Source organism: Rhamphochromis longiceps, linkage group LG7, assembly GCF_057381845.1.
Source record: "Rhamphochromis longiceps isolate RC_006_pf linkage group LG7, R_longiceps_female_GT1.1, whole genome shotgun sequence".
NCBI lineage: Eukaryota > Metazoa > Chordata > Actinopteri > Cichliformes > Cichlidae > Rhamphochromis > Rhamphochromis longiceps.
This window is the reverse complement of record NC_140563.1, coordinates 17,507,376-17,528,426: the sequence shown is the minus strand read 5'-3', so window position 1 is coordinate 17,528,426 and position 21,051 is coordinate 17,507,376. Positions and strand designations below refer to the sequence as shown.

The 21,051-nt window shown below is 39.0% G+C and overlaps 2 protein-coding genes and 1 long non-coding RNA gene across 3 annotated transcripts in view; 1 reads left to right on the top strand and 2 right to left on the bottom strand.

Moving 5' to 3' along the window:
• Positions 1–10,363, bottom strand: part of LOC146665139 (uncharacterized) — a 31,003-nt gene extending 20,640 nt beyond the window's left edge. Inside the window, exons 1-17 of the mRNA XM_085412629.1 lie at positions 9,848–10,363; positions 8,973–9,081; positions 8,521–8,683; positions 6,576–6,768; positions 5,714–5,810; positions 5,564–5,625; positions 5,184–5,298; positions 4,888–4,949; positions 4,117–4,213; positions 3,967–4,028; positions 3,587–3,701; positions 3,291–3,352; positions 2,520–2,616; positions 2,370–2,431; positions 1,990–2,104; positions 1,694–1,755; positions 1,025–1,127 (exon numbers count right to left, since the gene is read on the bottom strand). Of these exons, the coding sequence (XP_085268755.1) occupies positions 1,025–1,127; positions 1,694–1,755; positions 1,990–2,104; positions 2,370–2,431; positions 2,520–2,616; positions 3,291–3,352; positions 3,587–3,701; positions 3,967–4,028; positions 4,117–4,213; positions 4,888–4,949; positions 5,184–5,298; positions 5,564–5,625; positions 5,714–5,810; positions 6,576–6,768; positions 8,521–8,683; positions 8,973–9,075 (1,570 nt within the window). The 5' untranslated portion in view covers positions 9,076–9,081; positions 9,848–10,363. The remainder of the gene's footprint in view (positions 1–1,024; positions 1,128–1,693; positions 1,756–1,989; positions 2,105–2,369; positions 2,432–2,519; positions 2,617–3,290; positions 3,353–3,586; positions 3,702–3,966; positions 4,029–4,116; positions 4,214–4,887; positions 4,950–5,183; positions 5,299–5,563; positions 5,626–5,713; positions 5,811–6,575; positions 6,769–8,520; positions 8,684–8,972; positions 9,082–9,847) is intronic.
• A 2,669-nt stretch (positions 10,364–13,032) lies between these two features.
• On the top strand, positions 13,033–17,411 carry LOC146665138 (uncharacterized). The gene is made up of 3 exons (XR_014912561.1): positions 13,033–13,848; positions 16,592–16,647; positions 17,289–17,411. It is a non-coding gene; the product is annotated as an uncharacterized LOC146665138 (long non-coding RNA).
• LOC146665137 (troponin I, fast skeletal muscle-like) lies at positions 16,811–18,020 on the bottom strand. The gene is made up of 4 exons (XM_085412620.1): positions 17,901–18,020; positions 17,590–17,679; positions 17,259–17,432; positions 16,811–17,079 (listed from the first exon to the last, which is right to left on the bottom strand). The coding sequence occupies exons 1-4, from the start codon at positions 18,003–18,005 to the stop codon at positions 16,993–16,995; spliced, it is 456 nt and encodes a 151-aa protein (XP_085268746.1). The 5' UTR covers positions 18,006–18,020; the 3' UTR covers positions 16,811–16,992.
• Between the last annotated feature and the right edge of the window lie 3,031 nt (positions 18,021–21,051).

Genomic DNA, 21,051 nt, shown 5'->3' with positions numbered 1-21,051 from the left:
GCTTTATCTTTATATAACAGATCAAATCAGGAACTGTGGTTTTTGCATTGTAACATCACAAATAAGCTAAATCAGCATTGTCAGTACGCATGCACGACGCGGCCGGGTCAGAGTACACCACTACCCACGATGTAAAGGCTGAATTATACTTCTCCGTCAGATATAGGCTTGGTTCTTTTAATACATCCATGGATATAGGCCTACGGGGAAGTGCTGTGCCAGGGTTGCCAGACGTCAGTGGCCAAACCCCGCACGAGCGTCTCCGGGCACCACAGAGGCTGATGGCTCCGAATATGAGGCTTTGAAAGTGAAAGTTTATTTGCAGCTGTTGATTCATTGTACCAACCTTCCCTCAGCTCTAAGGGATCTGGAATTGTCATCTGACAACTGTCAGTCTCGATCTCGAGCAGAGACTTATATCCAAGGTAGCATAGCCTCCCACTCCTGCTGTTTTGTTAAAACTATAGGGGCTTTTTGTAGTGAAAACGCCCAAGCGAGGGCCACGAATTCTTTCTTTCTCTTCCCAGCAGCACTGTATCCCCGTTTCGTACCAAATTCTTTTAAAACATTGACTTTAGGACGCTCAAAATATTCAATATCGCTATCACACGCGGCAGTGTTTACTGTTTACGATGCACGCTGGGTAGTCGTGACCCTTGACCCGGACCGGCATGCCTTGCGCGCGGTGAGATGCTTATTTAGCTTATATGAGCTTGATGTTGAAAGAGTGAAACAAAGATTTAAAGTTGTAAAGTTCAACAGTCTAATCAACAAAGAGTAAGAGGGCAATATACATTATTACAGTATGTTCTCTGTTCTCTGCCACACTAAGCAGACAAACTCAAATGCATGATATGTGATAGTATCTGCCATTACACTGTGTATCATTGCAATGGTTTGAATTGATAAAACTTTGAAGTGATTTTTTTTATTCTTTACATATGAAAATGTAGACCTGACTCATGGTAACTTATGGTATAGTGAAAAAATGCATTAATTAACACAAGATAAATAATACACTTACGCTTGCATCTTAGACCGTGCCATCTGATAGCTGTCAAAGGTGAATGGCATATCCCGCATTTGTCAAGTTTCACCGATTCAAATACCAGCCTATGAATTGTACACTGGAAAAAATTAAAAACATGAAATGAAACATAAAACATTGTTACCCAAATATTTTATGACGAATTAAAAATAATGTTTGACCATTTTACATATTTTCTACCAATCCTTCAGGAGAGATTGAAAGGGAGATAGGAGTTACTTTTTAGATAAAATAGTGAAGCATATCTATTCAATTCCTGAGATTTGTGAGTTAGAGAGAGGGGAATCTATTTAGATGAAGCAAAAGTAAAATACTAAGAAGCTAAAGTGACTGTGAGTAAAAGGTGCATGTATATGTCTGACACAGAAAAACCCAAGGTTTACAAGGACACTGGCCATCAGCCTCATAATGACATCCGAGCTCAAACTGATGCTTTCACTGTTTCACCTCCAGTGTGTGGCCACTCAGTAAAACACACTTGTTAAGGGGACACTGTGGTTAGAAAAGACCTCCTGTTCTAAATAGAGGACATTTCCACCACCGCTGCCAGATGTTTGCTAAAATACTCAAAATGGAGTTTCATGTAAACACCATAACACTTCTAACCATTGGTCAATTTTAAAACAAAGGTCAATTTCAACTCACCTCACAAGCAGAGTCGTTAGGCACAGCTCTGGATGATTGTGGCACCTCTTTCGATTTGCTCTCTGTACAAGGGAACACAAGGAGATTCAGTGCTTGACTTTCGTTAAGTCAAAAAAAACACATCTACGCATAACGCAATCAATTCACATCCCTGACTGTTACAATTCTACTCAAAATATCCATCAAGACACTATAGAATCATCAGAAATGTCCCAATACTGGCACATTTTTCATGCAGCAAACCTTCAGGCATGTCATGCATTGCCAGAAGTTAACAACATTTACTCAAAACTGACCACTGGTAAGTTCTTCTGAGAACGCTTGGGGTGACAACTCCTGATACTGGACACCAACTTCACCAATTAACTCTTTCAGAGAAGAAGTGCCACGCTGACCTCCAACAGAATGCACCTAAAAAGATGCAAAGATGAACAAGCATCAATGGTACAGTGTCCATCTGATCAAGAGGGACACTCTCAGTCAAACCTTAAAACACCCAAATGATGTTGAGAGGGAAATGCAATGTTAAATGATGACTACCTGTACTTACAATGATTTAAAGACTGCACATGCAGTATAATTGTAATCAATTGATAAACATGATCTTTACAAACCACACTATTTACCAAACTACACATTGATACAATCTTTAGTAAACAGATGAATCCATGCTAACCTCATGTTCAGAGTTGTCTGCTGTAGGTCTAGATGACTGACACTCTGCTCTTAATTCTCTGTCTGTAGAAGAGAACACAAGACATGGAGACATAGTGCTTTGCAAGACCCCAGGGTTTAACAGGTAGTGCTTACTCAAGCAGGGACTCACCTGTGAATGAGTCTGTAGAGATCACATGGTGCTCCACGTCATGGGCAATAGGCTCTGCAACACACTGTTGACCAGAAGGGATGCTTGCGATCTTTAGCTGGGTATGAAAAGTAGAACAAATATTGTAAACATCTGGCAGCTACAGTGGAAATGTATTTAATCCACTACAAGTGGTCTTTTCTAACCAGTGTCCCCTCAACCCGTGTGTTTTTCTGAGTATGCCAAACACTGGAGATGAAACAATGAAAGACTCAGTTTGAGCTCAGATGTCAGGACAGTGTTCTCACATACCTTGAGTTTGTCTGTGTCAGACACACACACATAGTTAAGCATTTTCTGTTTCACCTTCAGTTAAATACAGTTCTAACTCTCACCCTAACTGCAAGGAAACAGAGTGATTAACCCTTACCTAGTTAAGTGAAGCCAAAGTAAGACAATACTAAGAAGCTAAAGTGACTGTGAGTAAAAGGTGCATGTATATGTCTGACACAGAAAAACCCAAGGTTTACAAGGACACTGGCCATCAGCCTCATAATGACATCCGAGCTCAAACTGATGCTTTCACTGTTTCACCTCCAGTGTGTGGCCACTCAGTAAAACACACTTGTTAAGGGGACACTGTGGTTAGAAAAGACCTCCTGTTCTAAATAGAGGACATTTCCACCACCGCTGCCAGATGTTTGCTAAAATACTCAAAATGGAGTTTCATGTAAACACCATAACACTTCTAACCATTGGTCAATTTTAAAACAAAGGTCAATTTCAACTCACCTCACAAGCAGAGTCGTTAGGCACAGCTCTGGATGATTGTGGCACCTCTTTCGATTTGCTCTCTGTACAAGGGAACACAAGGAGATTCAGTGCTTGACTTTCGTTAAGTCAAAAAAAACACATCTACGCATAACGCAATCAATTCACATCCCTGACTGTTACAATTCTACTCAAAATATCCATCAAGACACTATAGAATCATCAGAAATGTCCCAATACTGGCACATTTTTCATGCAGCAAACCTTCAGGCATGTCATGCATTGCCAGAAGTTAACAACATTTACTCAAAACTGACCACTGGTAAGTTCTTCTGAGAACGCTTGGGGTGACAACTCCTGATACTGGACACCAACTTCACCAATTAACTCTTTCAGAGAAGAAGTGCCACGCTGACCTCCAACAGAATGCACCTAAAAAGATGCAAAGATGAACAAGCATCAATGGTACAGTGTCCATCTGATCAAGAGGGACACTCTCAGTCAAACCTTAAAACACCCAAATGATGTTGAGAGGGAAATGCAATGTTAAATGATGACTACCTGTACTTACAATGATTTAAAGACTGCACATGCAGTATAATTGTAATCAATTGATAAACATGATCTTTACAAACCACACTATTTACCAAACTACACATTGATACAATCTTTAGTAAACAGATGAATCCATGCTAACCTCATGCTCAGAGTTGTCTGCTGTAGGTCTAGATGACTGACACTCTGCTCTTAATTCTCTGTCTGTAGAAGAGAACACAAGACATGGAGGCATAGTGCTTTGCAAGACCCCAGGGTTTAACAGGTAGTGCTTACTCAAGCAGGGACTCACCTGTGAATGAGTCTGTAGAGATCACATGGTGCTCCACGTCATGGGCAATAGGCTCTGCAACACACTGTTGACCAGAAGGGATGCTTGCGATCTTTAGCTGGGTATGAAAAGTAGAACAAATATTGTAAACATCTGGCAGCTACAGTGGAAATGTATTTAATCCACTACAAGTGGTCTTTTCTAACCAGTGTCCCCTCAACCCGTGTGTTTTTCTGAGTATGCCAAACACTGGAGATGAAACAATGAAAGACTCAGTTTGAGCTCAGATGTCAGGACAGTGTTCTCACATACCTTGAGTTTGTCTGTGTCAGACACACACACATAGTTAAGCATTTTCTGTTTCACCTTCAGTTAAATACAGTTCTAACTCTCACCCTAACTGCAAGGAAACAGAGTGATTAACCCTTACCTAGTTAAGTGAAGCCAAAGTAAGACAATACTAAGAAGCTAAAGTGACTGTGAGTAAAAGGTGCATGTATATGTCTGACACAGAAAAACCCAAGGTTTACAAGGACACTGGCCATCAGCCTCATAATGACATCCGAGCTCAAACTGATGCTTTCACTGTTTCACCTCCAGTGTGTGGCCACTCAGTAAAACACACTTGTTAAGGGGACACTGTGGTTAGAAAAGACCTCCTGTTCTAAATAGAGGACATTTCCACCACCGCTGCCAGATGTTTGCTAAAATACTCAAAATGGAGTTTCATGTAAACACCATAACACTTCTAACCATTGGTCAATTTTAAAACAAAGGTCAATTTCAACTCACCTCACAAGCAGAGTCGTTAGGCACAGCTCTGGATGATTGTGGCACCTCTTTCGATTTGCTCTCTGTACAAGGGAACACAAGGAGATTCAGTGCTTGACTTTCGTTAAGTCAAAAAAAACACATCTACGCATAACGCAATCAATTCACATCCCTGACTGTTACAATTCTACTCAAAATATCCATCAAGACACTATAGAATCATCAGAAATGTCCCAATACTGGCACATTTTTCATGCAGCAAACCTTCAGGCATGTCATGCATTGCCAGAAGTTAACAACATTTACTCAAAACTGACCACTGGTAAGTTCTTCTGAGAACGCTTGGGGTGACAACTCCTGATACTGGACACCAACTTCACCAATTAACTCTTTCAGAGAAGAAGTGCCACGCTGACCTCCAACAGAATGCACCTAAAAAGATGCAAAGATGAACAAGCATCAATGGTACAGTGTCCATCTGATCAAGAGGGACACTCTCAGTCAAACCTTAAAACACCCAAATGATGTTGAGAGGGAAATGCAATGTTAAATGATGACTACCTGTACTTACAATGATTTAAAGACTGCACATGCAGTATAATTGTAATCAATTGATAAACATGATCTTTACAAACCACACTATTTACCAAACTACACATTGATACAATCTTTAGTAAACAGATGAATCCATGCTAACCTCATGTTCAGAGTTGTCTGCTGTAGGTCTAGATGACTGACACTCTGCTCTTAATTCTCTGTCTGTAGAAGAGAACACAAGACATGGAGGCATAGTGCTTTGCAAGACCCCAGGGTTTAACAGGTAGTGCTTACTCAAGCAGGGACTCACCTGTGAATGAGTCTGTAGAGATCACATGGTGCTCCACGTCATGGGCAATAGGCTCTGCAACACACTGTTGACCAGAAGGGATGCTTGCGATCTTTAGCTGGGTATGAAAAGTAGAACAAATATTGTAAACATCTGGCAGCTACAGTGGAAATGTATTTAATCCACTACAAGTGGTCTTTTCTAACCAGTGTCCCCTCAACCCGTGTGTTTTTCTGAGTATGCCAAACACTGGAGATGAAACAATGAAAGACTCAGTTTGAGCTCAGATGTCAGGACAGTGTTCTCACATACCTTGAGTTTGTCTGTGTCAGACACACACACATAGTTAAGCATTTTCTGTTTCACCTTCAGTTAAATACAGTTCTAACTTTCACCCTAACTGCAAGGAAACAGAGTGATTAACCCTTACCTAGTTAAGTGAAGCCAAAGTAAGACAATACTAAGAAGCTAAAGTGACTGTGAGTAAAAGGTGCATGTATATGTCTGACACAGAAAAACCCAAGGTTTTCAAGGACACTGGCCATCAGCCTCATAATGACATCTGAGCTCAAACTGATGCTTTCACTGTTTCACCTCCAGTGTGTGGCCACTCAGTAAAACACACTTGTGGAGGGGACACAAAACAGATAAGCTTGCAATCATCACTTGGGAAAGTCATACAAATTCAAGATTTAGTTAAACCAGATTGAATACCACCAAGAGGACATTTAAATATTGTGACTAGGGCTGAAACAACTAATCGATTAATCGACAACTAATCGATTATTGAAATAATCGTTAGTTGCAGCCCTAATTGTGACATCTAGATATGTAGGTTTTAAACAACAATTCATAGGGGGAAATTTTTTTTTAAATGACCCACCTTTTTCCGCCAGGGCCATTCTTTCCCACCATAGTCATAAGTAATTTCACTTCCTGCCGCAATTTCCTTCAGTGCAAAAAGGCAGAGATGTGGCTTCCCTTCTGCTTCAATCAACTTCATTCTGCAATTTGGTGTCCTGTGTTCATCGTTTACTAGTCGCCCAAATGACCCATCTTCAAGTGCTCCATCAATACTGCAAATTTGGAAACATACATTAAACAAACATTTATAGTGACACGCCTATGAACTATACTATAATTTTTAAGCACCAACACAAACACAACATCCAATACAAGTTTAGTTGTTAAATGCATAGTTGATAAGTTAAAGAGGGTCCATCAGTCAAGGACGCGTTGCTTTCTGACTGAGATAAGTGTTTGCGCTTCTACTTGTGCTTAGAGCTTAAACGTGGTTTTGTTGTACTGTCGCGCTGACCTAGTAGGTGTAGGTGTGGCTGTGGCTGTTACTCTTCTCTTCCTCCTCTTGCCCACTACCTGCTCTGTGCTGCTGCTTGCGCGTGGCCGCTGATTAGACCTTGTGCAATCTACAGCTAAGCGCAGCCTGGTGCGCACTGCTCCGCCAGGTGAGTTGAATTAGAGCAATCAAGGGCGGGCGTGCCTAGTAGACCTTAAAATGCATGCAGCAGTCATTTGACCCGAGCGTGACATGCTGAGAGGACAGCAAACCAAGCACAATCCACTTTGAGGAAGACTTTGAGTTAGACGGGCTATCGGTAAGCTTGGACTCATATTTGCTGCTTATGTTTGGGAACTATGGAAGCTCAATTGTGGAAATGTATTTATGCTTTGGGAAATAGTTACTGCATTTAAGTTTAAAAAATTATATTGATATTAAAATAAATGTTTAAGTTTGAATAAACTGTTTATGTAGATAGTGTTTCCCACACTTATGTTAATTAATACTAAAAGCAATTACCCCAAATCCTTGGTTAAATCTTAAAACTAGTGTAAATATGTTTGGTTTAATTTAAGGAAAATAATTCTTTGTAAAAGAAAATCCTTGGTTAAAGTCTTTATTAAAATATTTGTAAACTCTAAAATGTATACTTTAAAAATGTAATTGTTACAGAAAGTGTAAAAAATGCAAGGTAGACCAGTTTATTTCATCTTCGTTGTTTGAAATTACTCACCTCTGATTCAAAAACTAATGAATGTGAAACTAAAACTAGGATAAATAGTTTAGACAAAAGAGGCTTTACTGAAGTGTATATTTTTGTTATTTCATTTGTCTTCTGTATAATGCATTTAATTTATCTGAATGATTAATGAAATGTTCTTTATTTTTTGTGTTGAAAGGTTTTTCACCTATCCATCAAGCCATCCATCTACCTACCTCACAGACAGAGAACACTTGACATGTACTATTTTGGCATTGTACATATTATACAGTAGTTTTGGACACAGTATAACAGTGCACGAGTCTCCGTGTCCACATGTGCCAAATGCGCACAGACACAGGGCCGCTCATTCAGCCCTGGCCATTTGAATTTTCTCTTATTATTTTCTCTATCTCTATATTATATTTTAAATCTTCACAGCAGCGTGAGCACACTGTCTTAGCTGTAAAATGTAGGCTTATATTATTACCCCTCTAACCCCGTACATTACGCCCGTGAGTGTGTATTAGAGAAGGCACACACAGGCTGAATACGGGGACTAACGGGCCCTCAGCATATGTGGGAGTCCCGTCAGTCCCCAGTACTGCGAGTTCCCGGGGACCACAGGGTCACCGGGAAATGACGGAGCCTCAGTAAGAATGAGATCCTGCTATTCCACGGGTCCGTCACTCCCCCTTCTATAGATTCTGGGGACTGACGGGGCCGGGTACTAGAGGTAAGGACTCGTTAAAGAGCAATATGAGATGTTTGCTTCAGAAATCCTGACCTTGCAATAGAAATGTAAACATTCAGTCATTTTGAATTTACCACAAAGTCTTCTGCTTCCATATGAATTCAAACATGAAGACTGAACATGCGCTGGGGTACAGGTTACGTCTGTGTTCAGCTTCAGTTGCATCAATAAGCTCCCCTCTATACTCGACCACGAAGTCTCCTTGTTTGAAATTGGCTAAAGTGAAGATGCCACGACCTGAAGACACAACCATATTAGAGACACAGGCGTGGCAGCACTGCAAATAATCAATTCATTAAATATGTATATCTGTAAATTGCAAGTATGCAATGTTGTGCTTTTTTCAATTCTACATATATAATAAAGAAAACATGTCCAAGTGCAGAAAACATAAATAGCCAGGCTCGCTAATAACTAAATTATTATTAAAATACCTTAGATTTTAATTTATATTGATGTTTGTACAGGTCACCACTGGTGATGTGTAACCCCTCAGTCTAGCCTGCAGTGTGTCAAAGTCACTCACCTTTAACTGAATTAATAAATTTGATTTCTAACATTGAATTCTTGTCTCTTCTTGCAAGGATGTGATTAATGGCATCCTGAAGGGGAGTGGTTCTCCGTGACATGATTTGCTAAGGAAATCAAGATAAAAATGTAAACAACATCAAAACTTCAAGCCTTTATGTTTACAAGGGCATTAGTAAAGCTGAATGAGAAGCACCCCCCCCCCCCCCCATGTTAGCGTATTATTAGTTTAAGGTTATTTTAGTTTGGTGATGAGTGCTGGAGGGATTCTGATTAACAGATAAATGGATGGGGGCGAGGCTGTATTTGTGCAGATTAACTTGACTGTGTTCCACCTGTGTTGATTAAGTCAAGTTTCTGACATGCTCCACCCAATTTTTCTTATTTCACTAATAGCATGGATACTGAAACTGTTTCAATTGAGTTCTATGCTTTCATTACATTCACATAACAGACACAGACAAGGCTGATGTCTGAGTTGTTTTAACAGAAAGCATGCACTTGCAGATATTAAAGATACTTAAATGTCCTAATTTAACTAAAGCCTAACTCTGACTTAGCCTAAACCTGTCTGTCAAACTAAGCTTTAGATCTCTCAGGAATCATGTGCTTCATCAACACAACTATAAGGGCAAAACAAATGTTTTTTTTTACAATATTTTATAAACATGTGTGCAGAGTGACACCAATACTGTCTCAATTTAATTTCATAAATCTACAAGAGTTGTATTTGCCTTCCAATGTTTCCTTGGTATTTGGGCAAAGATCATCTAATAGCAGTAGCAGCCATTTTACATTAAACAAGTGATCTTGTCGTGAAAAAGGCCTTCTTTCAAACTCAGTGAAACATCACACACTTGTGTAATTTCTTACCTTGAAACAAGTGATGAGATTAGGCCAGGGTAAAAATAACCCTGGGACAGTCCGGGAATCCCCGCCCCGCGTGTTGCTGTGACCTCCGTGAACCGTTCCGCGTGCTCCGGCCCGCTCCGCCGTCCTCACCTCGTTGTGGTCCGGTCCCCGCGGTGCGCTCTCCGCCGTATGCTTTCCACCGTACCTCGTCGTTCCCTCACCTGCCGCCTCACCACGGCTGTGCCTACTCTGAAGCACTGTGTCTGTCAGAACGCCCGTCTTTTAAAAGTTTTATAATTACCTTCTTACCTTTTCTCCAAAGCGTGTCAAAACTCTGCCAAAATTGATGGATGAATAAGAAGCGCCCAATCAGTCAGTCTAAATCATTGATGTAAATATCAATGGTCTAAATGGGTAATGTTAAAATGCGCATGCGCAGCTTCCAATTTCGCGCCATGTGTATAATGTCCCGCGCTCGTGTATAATTTCCCGCGCTTGTGTGTGCGGCATGCAGGGACAACTCCAACCGACAGGGGGCAGTGGCGGACACACAAATATACAACATATGTCAAGTTTTTGGTTTACAAAGACTTTTGAGAAAAACACTTTTTGGGTATTAAAACATGCCCAGAAACCATTTTAAAAGGTCAATTTTATGAGGACAGCAAAATGTCCTCCTGTAACAGAGGGTCCTCATAGCTCTTTGATTTGTCTTGAAAATTGTCCTCCTAAAACGAAAAACAAACACACACACACACACACACACACACACACACACGCACACACTTTAATAAATACATACATAAAAAAAACATCCAGCAAAAATGATTTTAATTGTTACTTTAACAGATTAATTTGTGGTTAGGAAATAATATCTCTTTTACTGGCATTCAACCTCACGATTGAGCAACACCCCATTTTTGACATGTAACCAATTTATTATTGTTCCAACTATAATTTAGAGTCTACAATGTCTGTTATTTTGAGTGTCATTATATCAGAATAATAGCTGTTTGGCTCCAAACTAATAAGATGTCCATAATTTACAGATGTGTTTTGTCTTGATTTAAACCAGCTGAATAATGCAACCTTTGAGTCACATTTAAAATTCCCATGGGTTACTGAGGAAAAGGCCACAATCTCACAGCCAAATTGTTTCCAATTAGCTCCCAGCTTTCTGTTGATCTTGCACACCACAATTTTTAAAAGTACAGAGGCCAAAATAAATAGAGACACTGTACGGTGCTATTCCAAAGTCTGGGAGAGAATAGTTGGAACGGCAAAGATATTTTATGTCACACATGAAAGCATTTGCTCAGGATTATACATTTGCAGAATTTTCTGAATCATTAGCTAATACCAATTTCACAGAATCTGTTGTTTCATATTGTTTAACTGCAGGCTGTAAACCTGCAGTATTACAGTTTTGTTTCAGTCTCACCTCTTTCAAAGCACTATTTTTGGCTGCTTTTATTTCCCTCGGGAATAAGACCACAATGAAGACTTAAACCAGAATTCAAGGAAGGTGAATATAGGGAATATTGCTGTATATTAAGTCATACTGGAACCTATGAAGCCAGGACCAAGTTTTCAAAAAGGGGCTTTATGCTTCTATTATATGTGGTTAAGTTGTTAGAGCCGTGCTGCCACTTGGAGGTAGCATTTATTAATTTTGCCTTCATAACAGAGTAATTTTACAGTAACCTTTAAAACATTTCGAAAAACCCTTTTCTGTCTATTCTCCTTTTTGACATTTAAATTTTTTTTATTTATTTACCTATGGACTATATAAATAGAATAGAATAATTCTTTAATTGTCCCACAAGGGGAAATTTGGTTGTATTAGCAGCAAAAAAAGCACATATACAAACAGAACAGGACACAGAACAGAAACACAATTTTTACATATTTTACATCTTGGACAATAGTTACCAAAGCAGAGTACTGTACAGTTATACAAATTAGAGTACAGATAAGTGGAAAACCCAGGTTGTAGTGTGCAAACAGAGCAGGATACTGAAAGATGTTTAAATAGTTAATGTTACGGTCGCTGACCTCTAGTGGCTCTCCCTCTGTAGAAGAGTTTTTTTTCTCCTTTTCTTGTGTTGCAGGTCTGCCTCATGAGCCACAGCTGAGGTGTGTTCCAGCTCGTCAGCCACGGCATATAGTCTGCCATCCTAAACTGCCACACCCCTGCCACTTCCCCCATTTTTGCCAGAGCTGTGAGCTATAGTGTTTTGGGCAGCGGGCCTTTGTGTGTGTGTGTGTGTGTGTGTGTGTGTGTGTGTGTGTGTGTGTGTGTGTGTGTGTGAGTGTGTGTGAGTGAGTGAGAGAGAGAGAGAACTTAAACTCTGTGAAACTTTGGTTTTCTTTCTTTTATTGTAAGCAAAGGTGTGCCCTTATTGCCATTTTTGTTTCAACTGTTTTCTCCTGTTTTTGGTTAGACAGGGAGCTCAGCCATTGTATTTTGTTTTGGTTAGAGAGTACTTGGGGCCCGTTCTTCGTACCTCGCTAAGTAAGTTAGCTGGATTTGATTGTTGATGATTTCGCGTGATCTTGGATCGTTCGGTTCCCCGAAGTTCATCCGGGACTTGCTGTCATAGCAACAGAGCCGTAAGCGTAAACCTGCTCGGGAGCAGGTTTACTTTATGTAAACAGGATTAGATCGCGGCCACGCAGGTATGTCCGCTTCATTTATAAGAAAGCAACAGCGATATTCCACCACTGTTTCACCATAAATAAATAACATCAATGTAACTGAAGATAATGCAGCACTTGATCCTTTTATTGATTTCACACAGATACATACAGGTCATTCCCTAAAAAAGGGAAATGTACTATTAACATTCTATTACATGTATGTGATTATTACAGATGTAAGTCATATTTCAGAGTAGTAATTGGAAATTACTTCGTGTAATCAAGATGAGAGACCACGGCTATAAAAGCGAAGGTGGATTTGGGAAGCCTGTCGCAGCCATGTCCTGTCCGTTTACGCGAGCAAGTACGAACCATGGCTATGCTTTCGCTCCTTACTTAGACCCCCAAAATGGCGGATCGGGCCAAAATCCTTTCCACGCCCACCCCCGTGACATCACGCTCCAAAGCCCGGACAGACAGGATCCTTTAACTCAACGCGACAGTGTGCTAATTGAGAGATATCGATTTTCCCGTGAGGATATTATTTACTTAACCAACTTGTTGACGAGGGGGTGCAGGACCACCACCTGTCTTTTTTTGCTCTGCCCTTTTCTTGGTTGCTGTTATGAACAAACAAACAGAGTATTACAGGGTCTCTTTCCAAGAGACGAAAAGCAATATAAGTGATAAATATTACCATTCTGTAGAATATTCTTATATTTCACTTTTACTTGTTCCCATGTTCTAGTGGGTCCTGTTGTGGCTCTAATGTGAAAGGGGATATAATATAACATATTATAATATAATGTAATATAATATTGGATAATATAGTGTGATATGATAAATCTACCCTACCGCCTACTGGTGTTGGCCAGAGGGGCCGATGGCGCGATATGGCAGCCTCGCTTCTGTCAGTCTGCCCCAGGGCAGCTGTGGCTACAACCGTAGCTGCCTCCACCAGTGTATGAATGTGAGAGTGACTGAATAGTGGCATTGTCATGCGCTTTGGGTGCCTTGAAAAGCGCTATATAAATCCACTCCATTATTATTGTTATTATTAAATTACTTACGAGTTTAATTTGTCAGCAACTTTCTGCCAGCCCTCTCTCCTTGCTTTTGCAGCCTTTGCAGTGTTCCCTTGCGTTTTAATTAAACTCTGAAACTCCTGAAATCCCTCACTCAAGAGTTCTTGCTCTGCTGCCGAAAAATACCGAGCGCGCTCCTTCGACATTTTCGCCGACCAATCAGAGGGTTGCCGATCAATGTTTCTACTATCGATGCGTAGCCCCTTTTACGACACCCAGTGATCTCACATTACTTCATCCAGCTATACTAATCGTCAACAGCAGGTGTGTTCGGAGAACCGGAATAGCGAGCTCACGGTTAGCGCGATGATTTGGTCTTGGATGTGTCATTTGATCTTGGATGTAGTAAGCGACGTACGAAGAACGGGCCCTTGGTTTGATTTTTAGCTAAAAGGGGGGTTTTGTTTGTTGTTTTGGCCTTGGAGACCCTGAAGAAAAGAGCTTCCCTGTGTTTATTTTTACTGTAGTAGTTTTGGGCAATAAATCAAGTTCAATGACATCTATTCTCCAGTAGTTCATGTTTTCTCTTTCACTTTGTGTTACCCCTCACCCCAGTCAGCACTTCGTTTTTAAGTGGGGCGTAACAGTTAACAATATTTAGAATAATCAGAAAAGTACAGATTGTGTATTGTACCTGTGCATTAAAAAGTAGGCATTTAACTTCCAATAAGTTAGTGTATATGTAAACTGAGAAAAGTAATGTGCAAGTTATAACAGCAGAAGTTGTTACAGCGCTGATGTAAACATCTATGTTTGTTGGGAGCAGTTTTGATTGTAGTCTGACAGCTCAGGGAGGAAGGACCTGTGGAAACGCTCCTTCATGCATCTAGGATGCAGCAGTCTGTCACTGAAGGAGCTCTGCAGTTCAACAGAGTTTTACCAGACGGATTTGGAGGAGGAACTCTGTCAGAGCAGCTTCTCTCTCCTCTTCAGTTGATCACTTTCCCCCTGCTAACACAATATAATCTGAATGGGGGAAAAATGCATCAAGAGTGATGCATTTCTTATTTAAAATATTAAATATAATTCTTATATATGATTCTTGCTACATGACTTTTCTCACATTATAGGATACTATACACATATATTATGTTATTATGTTTAAATATTGTAAACAATATTTACAAATGTGATGCTGGGACGGATGCAAATATAGTAAATTCTCTGCATGTTTAGCACAGCTGGGCTGTATGCTGAGTATTGGTGATATGATGTTTATATACCCACCCCACACATTAATTGTCCTGTTAAAGCAGATCAATGAATTTGAGCATTTTACTCAAAGCTTTTTATTTTTCAGTTTCTCTGTTGTAATATAGAGGTGGATAGACATACATGGAAGACAACAGTGTTTAATTTGCTCTTAGTGGATAACATTATGAAAGGACAAGACAGTGCTCTATGTTAGTGACAGTAGTAGCAATAACTGTGTATCCACTGCACTGGATATTGATCAGGAATCTGTCCCTATGATGCCAGACAGTTCGCTTAGATGCACCTCAAAACTGCATGCATGAGTCAGTGAGTATGACAGACAAGCACTAATGACTATTTGACAGGCAGTCAATCCATTTTATAGTGTTGTACTAACGACTAACTACTGAACGAGTGTCTAAAATAGAGTCTTGTCTGTGCTGCTGCTACTGTTTGTTCACCAAGAGAAGAATTTAATGTTGTGCAATGCATCACTACAATTTTCGAATAGAAGACAGTTAAACTTAATTTCTTGGCTCAGAATTTTGGGTGTCCACCTGTTAGTGGATGTGACAGGAAGTATTTAAAGAAGTTATTAAACTTATGTCAGGTCAGTCACATTCACATTATACCAGAGTCAGATCAGATCCAGCTGTTAAGAAGTCAAACAGCAGGGAGAAATCAACTAAGAGTGTTGTCATGTATTTGCTCTGCAGCTTTATTTATCAAACTAACGTGTCCATCTATAGTGCCACTATCGAAAATACTTTCCTACAGCGTAGTTTCTAGTGGGCACAGCTGATACACATCACAATTGCTTTATTAGGGTTTTAAAATCTCATTGCAAAAAGTCAGAAATAGTATATTTAGTGCACATCATCTGCAAGTTGTGATAGCACATTACAGGAACAGCTTGGAGTTAGAACAACACCAAAGGTTTGTCCTGCTTTATTTAGGGGAATAGAGAAATGAGGACAGGTGCTCGTCAGGGCTGGTGGTAAACTGAGCCAGTGTAGAGTTCAGTTTGCATCAGTGTTGTAACCGGGAGTTATGTTCACTCAAAAGGCTGCAACTCACATCCTCACACAAGGATTGGTAGACAGCAAACAATTAAATAAGAATGCTGAAGTGCAAGTCTGAGATAGTTAAATGCTATATTTAGACTCTTAATATTTGTTTTGAAGTAGTATCTCACTGATTTAGTGGTACAGTAACGTTGAGAGTGGTACACTAAAGTTCAAAGTGGTCCTTAGCACAGAAAAAGCTCCAAAATCCTTCATCCTGCACTTCATATAATGTGATCAGTGGGATATTTTCCGTAAACTCTCTTTGCCTGGCCGACCGGAATAAAAACCTCTACATTTACATTTACTTCCACTTTCTAATGATGTGCATATCAGGCTAGCAGACAGTGTGCTGGTCGCATGAATTGCTGCGATCTTCACCACACTTAAAATGTTTATTTACTTTCCATAATCACAAAATTTCCCTGTCCTCATTTTAGGTTCTCAGTGCATTAGTTGTAGAAAGTGAGAATTAAAACGACCTTTTTGTTAGATTTTTTATTGAGGTTTATAATAATAATCCTCCCACTGTCTCTTTGAGTTTTTATTTAATATGTTTTATGTATCTTTGCCATCGTGCACCACCTAATCTACAATCGTACTGCATTTGCTACATTAAATTTCTGTCGAGTTAGGGAAAATTGCAACCCTGTGTGTTTTTTCATCTTGCAAATCATTTTTTTTTTGTAATATTTGAATGAAATAGTTAAAAATCGGAATGAAAAGAGCTTTACTCCAATTTCTCACTCAGTTAACAGACTCTTTTCCCCCCAACTCTGCAGGTGCTGATGTGTGGCAACGGTATGTGCTATAACAACTTCTGTGGCTTTAAAAAAAAGTACGTAAAAGATGTAAAAGAAAAAGTACAGTGGCAGGTTTCTGCATCAGAAGTTTATTGTTATTATAATTATTGTTGTTGTTATTATGATGATGATAGTATTTTACAGAGATTTTAAGATAAAGAATAAAAGCAAAATCTGCTGTTTTCTGACTGTGGTGAACATACAAACCAGATAAAACTTCAACAAAGTGCAATTTGTGTATTTGTAAAACATACTTTTTCACTCCAATTAATATTTTTGCAAGTCTTTTAACACACTGACACTAAAACATACACTTTGTAGTTACTCATTGTGCACCGTGACATTAAGATTTTATTTTAAGTGCTGTCCAAAACGTGAATCTATTGTCCGGCATCAAACAGCTTCTTCCTGCCCTCCATACCAGACATGGCCTCCACATTCTTACGCCAATCAGTCACCTCCTCTTTCTGTTCACAGGAAGAAAATAATTCTTAGTGAAATGTTTCCCTAAAATAACCCTGAAATCATTTGAGCAATACTATCAACTTGTTGTAACTCGAATGTAACCATTATTTCAGATTAAACACTTTAAGCCAAGGGGTCAAGTTACCTGAAGTGATCTTAACACACTGACTGTGGCACTTACCTTCTCCTCCTCTTTCTTCACTGTCTTCAGGTTTGCCTTAAAGTCCACAGACTCTTTGACCTTGGATCCCAGCAGAGCACCCAACATGGCGTCAGCTGAGATCTTCACCCTCTTGAGAGCAGGCCGCTTCATCTTTCCTTTTAAGTCAAAGACTTTTTGAGAAAGATTTTCAATCTGCAGGAAACACATTAAAATGATAAGAATGAACTATGCTGTTGTGCAGAACCTGTTTCTAAATAATGATAACATTTGAGATATAATGACAAAAAAGGACAAGTAAAACATGTAATGTTAAGAAAGCCATTTCTGAAGGTCATAAAGAATGAAAAACCTCCTTGTTGTTTTTGGCAACTTTCACTTCACTATCATACCGTTCTTCGTCTACCACATCAATCTTTTGGTGCAGTTCTTTGCACAGAGCCTACATAAACAGAACAATATCAAATTGTTAAACAGAAGAGCATGAGCAAAAAAGATTCCTGCTCATTCCAGTGTCATAAATTACCAAAAATAAGATGGAGAAAACAGCACACATGAAAATGGTGTATATGCATGGCATCTGTACACATTAGAGAGTTACTTATGTGTGGGGCATTTCCACTGTGTTATTTCAGTGATGCTTCTGCAGTGACCTGCACATACCTGAAGGTCCTGCAGAGACAAACCAGACAGCTGAAGTGGAGGGACTCTCTCCCTCAAAGTCGTCTCTCTCTTCAGCTTCTTTTGCTCCTTTTCATCCTCCAACATCACAGTTGCTGTTTTCAGCAGCTTGGTCTAAGTTGTAGAAAATGCACGTAATGACTCAAATAACTGATAATAAATAACTAATATGGACTCCTGAATGAACAGCTTTCTAGTTTTGCTATGCATATTTCATCTGTTTTAGTAAAAACAAAGAAGAAAATACCTTAAGGGCAAGTCTGCGGGCTGCAGAAATCTTTGATTTTCTCTACAAATAAAAAGTAGACAAAAATACATTTTTTCAAATAATAATGTTAAACAACTGTTTAACTTCTTTGGAGATGTTAAGAACTTAGAAGAACTCACAGATCTGTGGTGGGTATGATGGTGTGGAAAAGGATAAGAAATAACAAGAGTTTGTTTCTACATGTTAAAAATATTTTTAAATGCCTGTGGAAAAAAATGTCACTTACGCTTCAGCCATGGTTGACTTTTGTCTGTAAAATAATTAATACTGAAGTGAGAAAATCTACTTTTGGTAAAAAGGTTGTAAGAGAAGCATTATTAGCAGCGTATGAATGCATGATCACAGTATTATAACGTTTTAACAAGCTTCTAGGCTATGGTTCAATTTTGTAAACTATTTTCACTAGCCTGTTTTTTATACTTCTTCGCATGCTGTCACATCTTTTTACCGAGACAAGTCAAAGTAATCCAGACCTTGGACTGCTTTTTTTTTTTAAAATATAAATGTTATGAAAGTTAAAAGTTTTAAATTGCCAACACTGCATGCTTGAGGGTCACAGATACTTTGAATGATATTCCTTTTTTAGTCCCGTTTGATAAAACCCAGATCAGAATAAAAATATAAATCTTTTAATCAGTTTAATTTAATTTTTAAAATGATAGATCTACAAAGATGGATTTTTGTAGAAAATGTATATAGCTGCTACAAATGAATAAAAGACACATTAACATCGAAATTACTTAAATTCGTTTAAACACATTGATGTGACCCAAGATTAGATATAAATGTGGCCAGTATTCTTATAAATATTGAACTTGTGAAAATACTATATTTCTTATACATTTTTTCATGATAGCTTTGTGTGTGTCATAATCTAATAAGGCACCTGTCAGTAATAACATCATAATAGAAAAAGAAACCCTTAACCTACACTACCATCACTCATACACATATATTAAACATACCTTTTTTAATCTCTGCAGAACACCCAGTTGGTGTGATCAGTCTCTGTCTTTAAATGACTGCAAGAAAACTCAAGTCAAATTTAATGACTCCTATTGCCTTCTCTGAGTGGCCAACCCAAAATAGCCTCCTCTATCCTGACAGCCAGTATATTGCATATCACTACACTTCTATCCCCCAGCAGTAGAAATATGTCAACACTGAGCCATTATCACTGATGAATACTTGTTAATCTACACTGTGCGCTTATCTTGAGCCACCTCTCGTTTTTTTGCATTTTGCTTAAAGGAGCCTGATCTTTTTGTAATGTTTTCAAAAGTGGTCTTACGCAGCAGTTCTCTGAGCTTTCTGAAGGTCTGTTTGTCAAAGTGTTTCTTTGAATATTGGCTGCTTTTTCACTCATTCTCAGTCGTGGCCATTTTCAGATGAATGTTTGTTTGTTAATTTCTTTGATAATCATTAATGATTCAAGAATATACCAGGTAATTAACTCAAGGAATGAACCAACGCTGTGTCTACAGATGACAGGCTGCTTAGCAGATGATCTGCTCACATTTCTTTAGTTGAATCTACAAAACCTACAAAAGATAACGCACGCATTTCACAGGTGTTGTAGTATTTTTGCACCAGCAAAGTGATTCCCAAAAAGTATTAGCTGAAAACTTGTTAAATCCCAGCATGATGTGCAGTGTGCATTACAAATAAAAAGGAAGTTGGACATGTAGAGAACAAAATAAGGATTGGCAGTCTTAAAAACAGTAGATGAACAGTACCTGAAAGTCATGTCCTTATGAAATAGAAAACAATCCGACAAAGACCTGACACGGGACCAGAGAGATACGTCTGGCCCTTAAGTTGGTATATCAGCTGTTCACTGAGGTCTCATGAGAAAGTGCATCAGTTGAAGGGTGGCTGTCAAAAAGCAATTCTTAAGGAAGTGAAACAGGAAGAAAAGGCTGAGGCCAAACTGCACCAGAACTGGATTGAAAATCAACGAAAACTCTCACGAATCCACATTTGAAATTTTTGGTTCAAATCATCATCAGTATGTACAGAGGTGGTCAGGAGAGAGGTAAACCAATAAGTGTGTACAGCCATCTGTAAAATACGATGGAGGCTCTGTCATGGTTTGGGGACGCATTTAAGGCAGTGGTGTTAGAGAGCTTTAAAAATTGATGGAGTCATGAAAACAGAAAAGTACCATCAGATTTACCTACCATGCAATACCACGTAGAAAGCATTTGAGGCAACGCTTCATTTCAATGATCCCCAACACACTACCAATGCAGTAAAAGCATACCTGGATAGAAAAACACACAGTGGAGTCACGAGCTGGCCTCCCCAGAGCCTGGACATCAACAGTGTTGAAGTAGTCTGGGATCATCTTAACAGAGAGTGGAATGAAAGGCAGCCAACATCGAAAACAGAGATTTAAATGCCCTTTAAGAAATCTGTAAAACTATTCCTGGAGACTACTTAAAGAAATTACCAAGAGTGTTCAGGTTGTGTTTAAGATTAAAGGTCAATATTTGGTCAGTACCACATCTACTTTCAAGCCAATTAAAATTGTACAAACTGCTTTCCCTTATATGCTGTATTTCCATGTATGTTTGCACACACCTGTCAGTAATTCACTTCACCGATTTCCCATTTTCCAGGCAAAAATACAAAAAATTTAAAAATAGGAAAAAAAAGAAAATCTATTTTAAAAAAAGGCAAAATCACTTATACAGGCACATTTGTTTAATTGGCATCACACATACTGCAGATATTGGAATAGCGATAAACAATTAAAAACACTTTGAAAGGAAAAATCAAAATCCAGATAATCTGGATTTTCTTTAGTGCAGTTTTAATGTGCAAATATTAGAATTTATTACATAATTTGTAGGGGTGCAACGA

Excerpts from the sequence above, each read along its gene's own strand:
- LOC146665137 (XM_085412620.1), bottom strand. The coding sequence starts at position 18,005 with ATGTTGGAGGATGAAAAGGAGCAAAAGAAGCTGAAGAGAGAGACGACT. Across the intron at positions 17,433-17,589 it reads TTGCCAAAAACAACAAGGAG|ATTGAAAATCTTTCTCAAAA; the intron begins GTTTTTCATTCT and ends TGTTTCCTGCAG. Across the intron at positions 17,080-17,258 it reads TGAAGAAAGAGGAGGAGAAG|AAAGAGGAGGTGACTGATTG; the intron begins GTAAGTGCCACA and ends TCCTGTGAACAG.